Source organism: Egretta garzetta, unplaced genomic scaffold (genome assembly GCF_000687185.1).
Source record: "Egretta garzetta isolate BGI_Z169 unplaced genomic scaffold, ASM68718v1 scaffold40, whole genome shotgun sequence".
In the NCBI taxonomy this organism is placed as follows: Eukaryota; Metazoa; Chordata; class Aves; order Pelecaniformes; family Ardeidae; genus Egretta; species Egretta garzetta.
This window is the reverse complement of record NW_009258484.1, coordinates 2,521,277-2,535,181: the sequence shown is the minus strand read 5'-3', so window position 1 is coordinate 2,535,181 and position 13,905 is coordinate 2,521,277. Positions and strand designations below refer to the sequence as shown.

Genomic DNA, 13,905 nt, shown 5'->3' with positions numbered 1-13,905 from the left:
ACTAATTTTAAAGGGAAGATTAAATAAACTCTTCCTTTAAAGAAAGGGAAAAAAGTCTATACTTGAACACTAGGAATATATCCAGATCTTGTGGTAAATATGTCTGCAAGTTACAGTGTTTTGCCTTTCCTGACATGCAGTTTCACTCACTGAACAGCTTACTGTGTCTCCTGTAAATTAAATGATATTTTATTGTTCACACATGCCTTTTGGTTACTTTGGACCAGAGGTTGGTTTCATAGTGGAACAAGTTATAGATACTGATGGTTTTACTCAAGCACATGTACATAGGGGGTTTCAGAGAGAAAATTTGGGTTAAAACAAAATATCAGTGCAAACTGTCCTTGAAAAGGATGGATGCTTTTTAAGACTACTCTTTGTCGGCACCTGTAATAGTCTTCCTTTCACTAATGAATAAGGAGAGCATGTAGTCCTGCAAATAAGATATAAGCATATTCATGTTTGTTGTATTCATACAAGTTTTATGGGGGAATTTTCTGATTGTTGAGCAGAGTGAAAAAGTTTGTTAATGCTGATTCTGTTGTGTCCTAGCTTTTTGTTTTGGAAACTCTAGACTTCACTGCCTGATCTCTGAATTAAAATTCTTATGCCACATCTGTGAAGAGAAGCAAATTGGTTTTCCTCTTACTAGAGGAAGCAGTAATTCTTAGTAATGTGTTTTATTCCCGAACAAAGTGTGGAGTATAAGGCGAGGTCCAGCATCCCACACGCTAACAAATTCTTAAAATGAAATTCTGTGGTTTAAAATAAAGATCCAAACACTAGCAGTAATTTTAAACCTGATATTCTCTGAAAGGCAGGCTACGTAATGCTATTACTTTAAAAGTTTATGGATTTTGAGATGTTTTAATGAAAGCCGTATTACATAAATTCTTTAGCAATTTTGATCCCTTCTTTTTATTGTGGTCTTTTATTGTTTTCTCACTATGATTTTTGAGGGTTTTTTTGCGGTTGGTTGGTTTGTTTTTTCCCTGCACTTGCATTCTGGTAAAAATTGGAAGCACTGTAACAAAACTGTGGGAACCATAACAATTCTCAGTATAATATGCTGTGCTTAAGTTAAAGAATCATGTCAAGTATCTTTTAGTTCAGAAATTTTTGAAAAATACTAACTTCAGAGGAATGAAGAAACCCTTACCCCAAAAGTATGTAATAGAAAGGAGCGAGCAAGAAGTTCATAATGTATGATGAATGTTGTGAAATGGGAAGAATCAATTCTTCATAAATTTAATAGATACTTTGTTCAAAGTGTGATGCAAAATCTAAAACTGCATATGTAAATTTATTTCTAAAATCACTGAAACAATGAGAACGTGAAATCCTTTGTAAAATATTTAAGGCAATTAAGTTTGATTTTTAGAATTTGTGAATACACTTACTTTGAAAGGTATTAACTTTTTCAGCTTTTTTGTCAAAACAATGAAATTCAGAGTTCAGAATAACTTTATTTTCCTTTGAAGATCTTCTAGTTGATATGTTGGGGGTTCTTGCCAGCTACAGCATCACTGTCAAAGAGTTGAAGCTTTTGTTCAGCATGCTTCGAGGCGAAAATGGAATCTGGGTAAGCTGTGATCAGATAAAGCATTAAGTGTCATTCCATTAGAGCCTGAAGTTAACATAAATTGTCTCCTGGGACATATAAACTTGAATTATTTTTTTTCATGTTGATTGAACATATGTTTACAAAGTATTTTTGCTAACTACTTTAGAGTTAATTTGCTGTGTTGTTTGAAAACCGTCCAGTTTCCGTTGTAGCCTAGAGAGTACAAAAATGGTTGTATTGACTTTTGTGCAATTTTCTTGTTTTCGCAGCCAAGACATGCAGTTAAGCTATTATCAGTCCTTAATCAGATGCCACAGAGACATGGGCCAGATACCTTTTTCAACTTCCCAGGCTGTAGTGCTGCAGTAAGTTTTCAATCAAAATATTACAACTTGAGGAACAAATAAATTGCTTCTCATTTGCATTTTCTTTCATTTGTTTTTGGAAATTCTTGAAAAGGAAATGAGAGAGGAAGCACATGCTAGACCTTGCCTTCCATAGGTTTGCAAGGTAGTGTAATGTTGAGAAGTTGCACTTGTGAGGATGGAATGTCAAATAACAGATCTTTGTCTGGGGAAATGACCATGAAAGCGAAACCTGAAAATTCCAAAGAACAGTATTATTTTATTTGAATAATGTAATTGATATTATAGAAAGCAGAGGCTTGAGGAAAGCATAGGGATGAGCTTGTGCTTGTCACCACAGTTTACAGTGACAGCTTAGTCACAAATTTTATTATATCTTTTTCTTTTTTCTGAAGTCCATCAGCTGTTTTCTTTCCCTCAAGGCAGTGATTGAAATGAAGTCTTTAGGCTTTACTTTTTGAGATAACATAAAATGATGAAATTGTATTTCCTCACTAAACATTCTCAAATGGATATTCTGTCTTCTATTCACTGCATGTACATTCAGAAAAAAACTGCAAATAAATTCAAATATTGCATACAGGTTTATAAATATGATTATTAAGGCAGTAATGCTTAAAATGCTTAAAAATGAGAAATTCAGGTTTGAGGTTTAGTTCCATTCTGGTATGGAATAGTATATGCTCATGGTAGAACTTGGAATCTTTCAAGGGCGAATAATCCTGGGATCCCTGTCTCTTCATGCCAGTGCAGGACGGGCAGTGGGGGCTTCTGTTGGGCTGTTGTACTTGTATTTCTTCAATAGCGCTGATGGTTTTCTTTAAGCGTAAACCACCACCTCCTCGCCTTTGTGAATACAGCTGTTGGTGTGGTGGATAGCATCAGGGAAATAAACTGGCTGAAAATCACTGTTTTTCACCTGAGTTATTTTTGGCTAGATTGCTTCCCTGATCTTGTTTGATATTCAGCTGCACAAACAGATGTGTCAGCATTGTGTAAGGAATTAATTACTGAGTTTTGAAAAAGAGAGTTTCATTTGCTATTGCTAAATTAAAACCACAGTTAACCTCTCCTAAAAGTACATGCAGCAGCAAGACAGCTGTTGCAGAATATGAATGCCTACAATGACACATACTGCTTTGACATTTCTGGGCTTCAGAGGCAAACCCTGATGAAATGTCTCTCTTAAATTTCATTTTGTATTAGAGCTTCAAAAAAAGTTTTGCAGGGGAAGAATTTCAAGTGTTCCTCCATCTCCAAAGAGATGCATCGATTATTGGAAATCATATTTAAAATTCAGTTCTCAGTACTGCCAGTTTTACAGGCGCATAAAGTTTCTCGATTGAAATGCACAATAGGCATTTCTCTTTTCTTGGTAAAGGATGTTGTTTCACATACCACTCATCATTGACCGTGCAAGAAATAGGAGTTTCAAATATGAAGTTCTGGAGAGGAGTTGTGCTCTGAAGTGAACCAAGGGCGATTACTTACAGAATGACCCAAACAACAAAGCACTGCATTAGAAGAAAGGGAATGGATAGGATCTAGCTTACTAGCGCTGAGTTCAGGTTTTCAAGTGTGATGCACAGTGATGACATCAGACAGAAAAACAGCATAGTGTTTATCTGGCATGATAAATACCAGATTGGCCCTCTCTGAAGTTGGGTGCATGCTCCTTATATAACCAGGACTACACTGGTAGCATGAAAAAGGCAAGAGTCTGCTGAATCAGTCTGCTGATCTGCTGGTGAGATCTGCTTCACTATCCCAGCTGAAGGGTTCTTCCCAGTACCGTGTTACATCTCCGCCAGTCTGTATAAGTAGCACATTAGTCTTTCCATTAGAAGGACACCTTGTGATGGTGGTAGTATTCCCAGGTGTTGTTCCTGTTTGTCATCAAGCAGCAATTTTCCTGTTTCAGGCAACGAACTCCCTCTCAGGAGGCAGGAGTGATATCCCAAAGGAGTTCCTTGAAATGTCTTGTACTGAACAGTTCGTACCAGGCTAGTAGCAGAATTAGTGTTATTTCTTTTGTCTAGTCAAATGCTAGCAATCTGAGCACATTTCTGTATCTAGTTATAAAATCTACTGTGAGTTCCCTATCTATTTCTCTGCTGTTAAAACTCTTCCAGCAATTGTCTTGCATATAAAAATAATGAAGAGTCAGCCCCACTCTGTACCATTATTTTATGTACTTGACTACATTGGCATAGAATCTTAGTGTGGTTATTGTGACTCTATTGCCAAGACTTGTGTCCATTCTTATTTTAAGCAATAAATGGGTTTGCCGCAGTTTGTTGTAGTCTTCTGCATGAACCAGGACAATACAAGATTTGAGCACTCTTGAAAAAGTATTTCCAACTGTGACTCATAAGTATCATGTAGAATCACAGAAGGGTTGAGATTGGAAGGAATCTCTGGAGGTCGTCTTGGCCAAACCTCTATGCTGAAGCAGGACCACCTAGAGCAGGCTGCCCAGGACCGTGGCCAGATGGCTTTTGAGCATCTCCAAGGATGGAGACTTCACAACCTCTCTGGGCAAACTGCCCGTGCTCAATCAGTATCACTGATCTCTTTCATAAGAACACAATACCATCAGTGCAAGTATTAATTAACTAGACTTTATTATTTTAAAGTGTAGTAAGAGGTTAAATTATCTTACTGAAACTGAAAAATATCAATTAAATACACTTAGAAATAGCATGCTATTGTTATTTATAAAATAATTTTCTTCTGCTTTGCATTCATATACAACTTGTTTCAAGAAGTCGTATTAAAGTCTATTACTCCTTAACTGCTTTTGTCTAAGGTATTCCATATTTTGTCTGATGGAGGGAGAAAAAAAATTATTGTTACTAGTGCCTGCTACAGTAAGCTCTAAGTTATTACAAACATTTAATGTCTTAATTTTTTTAAATTACTTAATTTTGATTATAGTTCTCATACTGAGGGGAAAAAATGTTTTATCTTTAAATGACCCATGAAGTTAATGTTGTCTGATTGCCTCCCTAAAAAGTGTTTAACTTCAAAGTTAGATCAGGTATTCAGGGCCTTGCCCAGGGATAAAGAGTTCTCTGAAACCTCTTCATCAGTCAGCCCATAAAAATAAAGTATTGAAAAATCAAATTTCTTCCCAGGCCATATCTTGCTATTAATGTATTTAACTGAGTGTGGGGGTAAAATTTTCAGTCTCTTACCTTACTAAGTGTTCATAGGAAAAAACTCTGGTACTTCTCTTAAATCTCAGAGAACAACCTTTTTTATACTGTGGTTTTAACAGTGAATCTCTATTGTACTATCTGTTGAGATTAGTTTGATCTTAATGTTTAAGTGTATTGATGAGATGAATACTTACTGAAAGCTGAATTTATAGTTTAATTTCTGCAGAAGTACTTTTTCTATTTTTTTCTCTTAATATTACCCATTCACAAATTTAATTTCATGCCCTTTATTGGTAGAATTTATGTAGCTAAAAATTAGAGGATTTTAAAATAGATGGAAAACTAATGCATTTATTCAAAGGAACTATTTGAGGGGGCTTTTTTTTTAATTCTTCTTTAATATTTTAAAGTTAAAGCAGATCTGCGGATCCAGAACGACAGGATTTTAGAAAGGCATTAACTTTAATAATGCTTCTCAAAAATTCATTTTTTTGACTTGCTGTTTCCTTTTTTTTTTTTTTCCTTCCAGGCAATTGCATTGCCTCCTATTGCTAAGTGGCCTTATCAAAATGGGTTTACACTTAACACCTGGTTTCGTATGGATCCACTAAACAATATCAATGTAGATAAGGATAAACCCTATCTCTATTGGTAAGTAACTTATGACGCTGCAGTTACAGTTTGTTTTGGCTTCCTAATAACAATTAATCTTTCTCACGGTTTTTAGTTTCTGACATGCTTCCCCCCCTGCCCAATATTTGCAGATTTTAATGGTTGCTTACTGTATACGAACTCTTACAAAGTCATCTGTCCTTTTTGCTTTGCAATTTATAAATCCATGGCTGCAAGACATGTGCCTTGTATGTAAACCATAAAATCTAGTGAGGTGGTTTCTTTAGGAATTTTAAATGATATGATTTCTTAGAGCTGTAATCTGACAATGTTGTCATATTTTCTGTTTGGATTTAAGGTTCTTGGCTGACTAAAACCAAAATCTATTATACTCAGAGTGCACTCTTTGCACATTAGCTACAGGTGATAGAAAGTAGATCTGTGAATATAAAAATGGCTCACTGATTACCTGTTCCCAAAAATGGAAGCTTGCAGGAGAGACAATTTTAGTTTACTTACGTTTCTTATTGTGATGAAAATAGAAATAATAGTTACATCCTTAATAAAGTCCTCTGACATTTCAAAATTATGCTATAGTAGTAAAAATGTTTATTTTCAACCATGAAAAAAGTTTTTTCACTTCAGAAATTAATTACATATCTTCTCAAGTATGGTTGTCTTAGCTGAAGAAAAAAAAACAAAGAGGAAAATAAGGAATCTTCTGTTGTGTCGGAACATGCTGGTATTTTCTTCAGCACTTCTTCATTCTTTATGTATTTCCTATTTAGCATGCTTACCTTTTCTCATATTCTTCAAGACTGTATATCAGCTGTGCAGACAGATGAGGGTTGGACATAAGCAAGATCTATCAAGTTTTATCAGCTCAGGAAAACAGGAGTAGCACAAGCAGGGAAGTAACTAAAAGTAGCACTTTGCAGTAGTTCCAGGTAGTGTAAAGAGCAGAAGTTTTTAATAGTCAGCTGAGGAGAGGACCAGTTGATGTGGTCTCAGGAAGGTACTATCAATCCATAAAAATCTTAGTGTGCATTTACTTGGTAAACCAAAATAATTCATATTTTTTATGGAACAAATATCTGATTAAAAATAATTTAGGTTTATTCTGAAGAAAAAAGTTAATACATTTTCTCCAAATTTCCATCTGGGATAATGCTTTTGCATGTGTCCTTTTTCTGCTAAGTGCTATAGTTATTTTATCATGGAGATTTTTTCAAGCTGTTGGCTATAGCTATGTTTATTAGTATGATCTATATTTTATTTATTTTTTCAGTCTGTCAAGGACAATAACAAACACAGTTATAGGATTGAATATGAGTACATGAATTTAATATGATCATTTGTTTCTTAGCCAGAATTTACGTTTCAGCATTGGCAACTTTAGGTGGTGTATTTGATTGGAGAACTTGTTACTGCCTCAGAACAGGAAAAGCATACTCCAAAGTTGCACAGCCCATGATGCATGCTGCTTTTCTTACAGTTAGTAGTGTAGAAAGCCCTTTAGCCTGAGTGATGAATGTGATTCTTTCTGATTCCAATATCATGCAGAAGCAGTAATGGCATTAGGTTGGAGTAACTTCAGACATTTAATTATCTATTTTCTATACACACTTTTTGCCATGATGTAGTTCTGATGTTTATCATGAAATGATTACAATTCTTACTGAATTCTAAAATTTTTGAGCATGCTTTTTAACATACCTTTTTGCACTGAAATAGTTTAAAATCCTCTGTGTGTTAAGCTTTCCTGAATATTTATGGATATTTCGTATTTGTCTGTGTCAGAGGGAATTACTTCTGGTTCCATTTTTAAGTATATTGATTTAGACCTTTTCTCTAGCCTATATACACTTTGCTACAAAGTGGTATAGCTTAGAATAATTGCCATGTATACTCAGACATCTGTCTTTAATAAACAGATTTTTCCTTGATTAGTGTGTTTGGTTTTGAACATGTCAATGAATAAACCCCACAAAATTGCCCTTTGAGTTATCAAAGAAACGTGAATTTCTTCCTTCAGAAGAATTCTAGTTCTCCCCTTAACTTTATACTCTAAAGAATATATTTTTAGTCAATATACTTCTTGCTAGCTACAACAGTAACATTTCCATGTTTGCTTAAAAAATGTCCACTGACAGTATGATTTACCTATAGTAAGTAACTTAATATGTTTATTAGATTGATTAGAATAAAGAGTCTAGCAGAGTAAGAAACTTTTTTTTTCTATGAGTTTGTCTTTCCCCATGGTTAATGTGTGCTTTTCTTTGTTTTCATGGGTTTGCTGTTTTCATAACCCAGCACATAACAAAAAAAGGTCTTCTATATTTTGTTGCTGCAGCTTGGAAACCTGGAGAGAAAATATAGCCCCAAAACATACTGAGTTTCAACTCTCTTATTGTAGTGCATAAAGGATAACCTCTGTAGTAAGGATAGGTATTTTGCTTCATGCAGACTCTTCACATAATCTTTGGGCATATCTGTGCTGAATGAATGACTTGGTATCACACACACACACACACACACACACACACACACACTTGCATGCACAAATCTTCAATTATAGTTCAATGCCTCACTTTCTTACGTTACCTCTTGTTATGGAATATATGTAAAAGGGGAGTATTTATCAAGAGCAGGAAATAAAACTTCTGTGAATAACAAGGTGGAATTTTGCAAGTGCTTCACAAGAGCCACAGAAAGAAGTCAGTGTTACATGTAATACACATAAGAGAAACTGAATATACCAACCTTAGAAGGAAATTAGGAACAATGCAAATAAATGTCATTTTTATATAATGGCTTAAACCATTTAACATATTATAGTTAATAATTAAAAACAATAAAAATATTCAAACTAAGTCATCCATCTAAACTTCTTTACGCAGATTTTACACTTTGCCACATGAAAGGTTGAGTGACACACAGCCACCACCAAGAGGAAGATACCAAAGCAAAGATATTTTTTTTTTTCAATGTGCTTTTGGGGCATGTGATATCTTTTTCTGGTTAACTAGGTGAAAAATGTGTCTTCTTCTTAAAGGTCATCTGTCTTTTACACATCTTTATTTTAAAAGGAATAACTTAGTAGCATGCACAATTTCAAAGAGGACTCTGATTTGAAGCAGAGGTGCTGAAAGCAATGTCAGCTAGAACAGATTCCTCAGGACCTTCTGCAGTCAAGTTTTTGTATATCTTCACAAATAGAGACATCACAACCTCACTAGGAAACCTGTACCAGTCTTTGACCACCCTCGCAATGAAAACGTTTATAAGTTTCAATTTGTGTCCATTGCATCTTGTCCTTTCAGTGAGTATCACTGAGAATCTCTGGCTCAGTCTTCTTTACTCCTCACCCATCAGGTATTTATACACATCTTCTCTTCTCCAGGCTAAACAGTCACATATCTCAGCCTCTTCTCATGTGCCAGAGGCTTTGATCATTCAGTCCTTTGCTGAACTCCTGGTATGTCCATGTCTTTCTTGTAGTGTGCAGCCCAGAACGGGACACAGTACTCCATATGTGGTCTCTGCAGTGCTGAGGACAGGGGTGGGGTCAGCTCCTTCATCCTGCTGGCAGTGCTTTTCCTAATGCAGCTGAGGATACCATTGGCTGCCTTTGCCATGAGGGCACATTACTGGCTCACGGTCAACTTACTGTCCACCCAGACCACCAGGTCCCTTTCTGCAAAGCTGATTTCTAGCTGGTCAGTACTCAGCATATACCGATGCTTGGTGCAGTTCCTCCTCAGGGGCAGGACTTTGCACTTCCCTTTGTTGATCTTCATGAGATTCTTATTGGCCTGTTTCTCCAACCTGTTGTGGTCCCTCTGAATGACTGCATACTTATCTGGTGTATCAGACGCTCCTTCCAATTTTGTATCATCTGTAAGCTTGCTGAATGTGCACTCTGTCTCACTGTTCAGGTTATTAATGAAGAAGCTGAACAAGATTGGACCCAGTATTGACCCCTGGAGTACTCCAGTAGTAACTGGCCTCCAACTGGACTCATACTACTGATGACAATGCTTTTAGTCCAGCAGTTCAGTTAATTTTCAGATCACCTCACCATCCCCTTATGTAGCTTATTCTTCATTAGTTTGTTATGGAGCTTGTTACAGTGCTGTCTTGCTAGAAAGTCAGGATAAACATCCACAACTTTCCTCTCCATCCTCCAAACCAGTCATCTCATCGTAGAAGGCTACCTATCAAGGATGATTTCCAACTTGTAAATACATGCTGACTATTCCAGATCACCTTCTTAGGTATGATCCAGGCTTTAAGTGAGTGCAGAAAGAAGCGGCCAGAGGCCTTTCTGGTGGGAGAGAGCCATTGCATCAGTTTGACCATGATGTGAAAACTAATGCTTAAAAATGGAGAAAGGAAGCAAGAAATGCTTTCACATTTGCCAGATGTGAGGGAAAACTGCAACTGTTCTGTAATTAGCTAAATGCTGAGTGCTGCTTCAAAAACTGTAAGCCAATTTTTTTTAAAATAATTTTAATTATCTCTGAGGGTGATGTTGGGCAGCTGCTAAGTGACAGTCTATTAATATTTGTGTATTGGAACAGTATTGTACCAATTACGAATTACAAAATTAGTCTGACAATCCTGGAAGAAAATGAGAAATCTTTGACATTTGCCTGGATGATAAATAACAATAAGGAGAAGGCTTTGTTGCAGAGCAGTCAGGTTCAAATGATAAGATTCAGAATCCTATAGCACAAATTTTAGTATAGACAAACCAGCGTCATACACCTAGCAGTGAATAATGGATGCTATGCTTACAGAATTAGTACTTATGTATTAGAAAGCAGTAATTATAGAAGGATGTTAAGGGCTATTGTAGGTAACCAACTGACTTTTTCATTGCTCTAGCTGAAAGAGCTAATGTGATCTTTTCAAGGATAGTCTGAACAAACAGAAGAGAGTAGAGGTGATGTGATCACTTCTTGAAATCTTGACAAAAGCGTTACTGGAATACCATTTATAGTTAAGAATTGCTGCTTCTTTTAAGAGATGATGGAAAAAATTGGTACTATTCAGAGAACACTCTTGAGTTAACTAGGCTCAGGAAAACACATTTTATAATAAAACCTTTCAAGAAAAGAAAAAATAAGTTGTGAAATTAAGGATGCTCTTGAATTCTGTTTTCAGAATTTATGCAAAATCTGATGTTGATGGATTGTTTAATCTGAGGCCCAGTGGGTAGATAGCACAACAGTCAAACTTGTAGATGCACAATACTATGGTTTCTTTAACTATCACAGTTTTAAGATGACACAGCATAATAATAATCACAGTTTAATAGGTTGTTGGAAATGTTTCCTCAAAAATGAGGTGTAGATTCTTTGTCATAAAGACAGTGCAAATTTAGGAATTTAGGGCTAACCTTAAGTATGCCTAACTGCGAAGTCTCTATCCGCTAAATATCTATATTTGTTTCTGCTAAAAAAGGAGAAGGGGTTACATTACTTCTACATAAGAATCATAGAATAGAATCATAGAATCACTTTGGTTGGAAAAGACCTTTAAGATCATTGAGTCCAACCTTTAACCTAACCCTGCCATCCCACCACTAAACCATGTCCCTAAGCACCTCATCTATCCTTCTTTTAAATACCTCCAGGGGTGAGGACTCTACCACCTCCCTGGGCAGCCCATTCCAGAGCCTGACAACCCTTTCGGTGAAGAAGTTTTTCCTAATGTCTAGCCTAAACCTGCCCTGGTGCAGGAATCAGATTTTTTTTTTTTTTTGGTAGTTTTTTTTGTGGATTGTTTGGGTTTTTTTAAGAGATGTTTTCTTTCAAATTGTGTATTGGGCTCTGTAAGAGAATTAGAGTGTGAATTGAGGCTGGATTGTCATAATTGTTGCTTTTTGTCCTTAAAACATTCAAGTGCTTCCGCAACGATTTAATGGAAGAATGGCTAAAACTTCCAAAAGAGCATTCTAAATTTTATTTTTACTGATGTAAGGACAAAGAAAAAAAAAAATGCCACAAAGCAAGCTGTCTATGCTTTTCCCTCCTTCTCTAGAGCTAATAATAATGGAGGTAGTGCAGAACAGTTGCAAAGGCACATAATGGAATTTCCAAAGTTAGTAGATAATAAAACATTTTTTTTTCTTTTCTTTAGGCAAGAAAGAATTAATATCTTCTCAATCTCAGTACTAAGATCATATGTTAAATTGCTCGTAAAACCCTAAGCTAAAGAAACTGAAATCACTAAACAGTTTCACCAGTGGATGGAAGAATGCTTACCTACTATTGAAGTGTAATAACATCCAGTAGCTGCTTTGAGACACTGGCTGAAATGAAACATAACTATAAGGGTTTTATGAACTATCTGTAGTAAAATCGTATACCAGCTGCTATGGGAGGTAGTTAAAGGCTCGTAAAACCATATGGGTGTTGACAGTACTGCTCTTGTTGTCTCTGTGCATTTCCTCCTTGGATGTGGCAAGTTCTGCATGCGTAGGTAATTGGTAAGAGAATTTCTGTGCAGTATCCTAGAGACCAGTCCTAGCCTACTTTACCTTTGGCAAGAAATAAAATGTGAAGATTAACATAATCTGTATATTATAATTTTGAGGTAAACAGAGAACATATTTGAGTTCTCAGTTTTTCAGCTACTCTTGTATTAGAATGCTAATTCATTTGGTCAAGAAAACGTAAAATCTTGGCTAAGCTTCGTGTTCAGAAAATTATTCATTCTATTCAAAGATGAAGAGTCCTGCTAAGAAATGAGCTATTTTTCATTATTTCATTGCTTTCTTCTCTTTATATGCTGAACTCCAGGAAGTTACACATGTAAGGACAATTCAGTGCTTAAAATTTCAGGAACAGTCTGGTTTGACCATAATGGTGACAAAATTAGCCCAGTAACTGGGGGAGTTAGGAAAGGGAAAAATTTTAAAGGTGCAGATGTTTTTTCAAGAGCCATTCTTTTTTTTTTTTTTTTTTTTTTTTAACAGTGTTCTCAGTATATAAAGGAGTAGGATGCATTTTACACAATTTTAATAATGTTTTATCAGGTAAAAATGTGATGGTATTTTCAATGATTGGCTGTTGGCAATTTAAAATAAACCATTTTATTTTACATCTCTAATCAAATAATAGCTACACCATATGTCAGAATGTAGTGATTCTGTGTGTTTTTTAAAATGTCCTTCAGAATAAGACTTTGTTAGCCAAAACCATTTTAGCTTGTAGAGAAGGCTTATGTTGCTGAGAAACAAATTTGGCATTGTGAGAGATGCAACTACCTGGTGAAAAGTTCTTTGGATGGCATAAAGCCCCAAGGAGGTAAAGCAAAGTCTCAAATTAGCCCACAAGACTTTCAGTTGTTCTTATTATAAAAAGCTGTATAAAGTGTGCTCCATATTAATGATAGCAGACTTCTCTTTACTGTACTTAGCTTTTCAGAACTGAACAAGTGACATAGCTGTGGGTATGGACTTACCTTTTTAAAAATGCTCTGTATAATGTCAGTCATGAATTTCCACCAGCTGCCTTTGCAAAATGTTTTTTTAAGGAGTCCAGAATTTCTCTTTGCAATGCTTTTGATTTCAATTATAATTAGAGAAATGTATGAGCTTTCTGCATTATCTGTCTTTGTGATATTTGTCACAAGAAAGCTGGAAGCCCGAACTAAACTTACTTTGTTAATAGTGTAGTCCTTTATCAATTTGACAAAAGAAAATAAATCCACAACTCAGATGATTAAATCTTCATAGCTCATTAGCCTAACTAAATAATAAGTCTTGAAAATGAAATAATTCTTTTACACAGTAATTACCTTGACTCCAAATTTGTATGTCATACCAGTCTCATTGTTCTCCAAACCCCATAAAATTGCAAGACATCTCACGTTTGTTCTGTGATGGATTTTTCTTCACAACTTAAATCAGGTGTGGTATTTTAAATGATGATGAATTAGGAAACTGAGAGGAAAAAAATGATAGGTACAATATTTACCGTCTTTGGTTTTTGTAAAGAAAAAAAAAGGTACTGATTTTTAGAATGTAGCCTGGAATCAAGTAGGTGACGAAGGTTAGTAGCTCCCCTCAAAGAAATGGTGGGGAGAGAAAGTACGAAGGAAAATAAGTTCACCATTCCAGATACTAATTTATTTTCCTTCTCATGGCAATTTAAAGTAATATTGGGACCATTTTGTTTTACAATAATTCCCT

At 35.5% G+C, this 13,905-nt stretch overlaps 1 protein-coding gene across 1 annotated transcript in view; it reads left to right on the top strand.

The window, feature by feature from the left end:
- The window catches only part of NBEA (neurobeachin), a 513,899-nt gene that overhangs the window by 99,791 nt on the left and 400,203 nt on the right, over positions 1-13,905 (top strand). Inside the window, 3 exon segments of the mRNA XM_035900172.1 lie at positions 1,482-1,582; positions 1,834-1,929; positions 5,620-5,741. Coding sequence (XP_035756065.1) covers positions 1,482-1,582; positions 1,834-1,929; positions 5,620-5,741 — 319 coding nt within the window.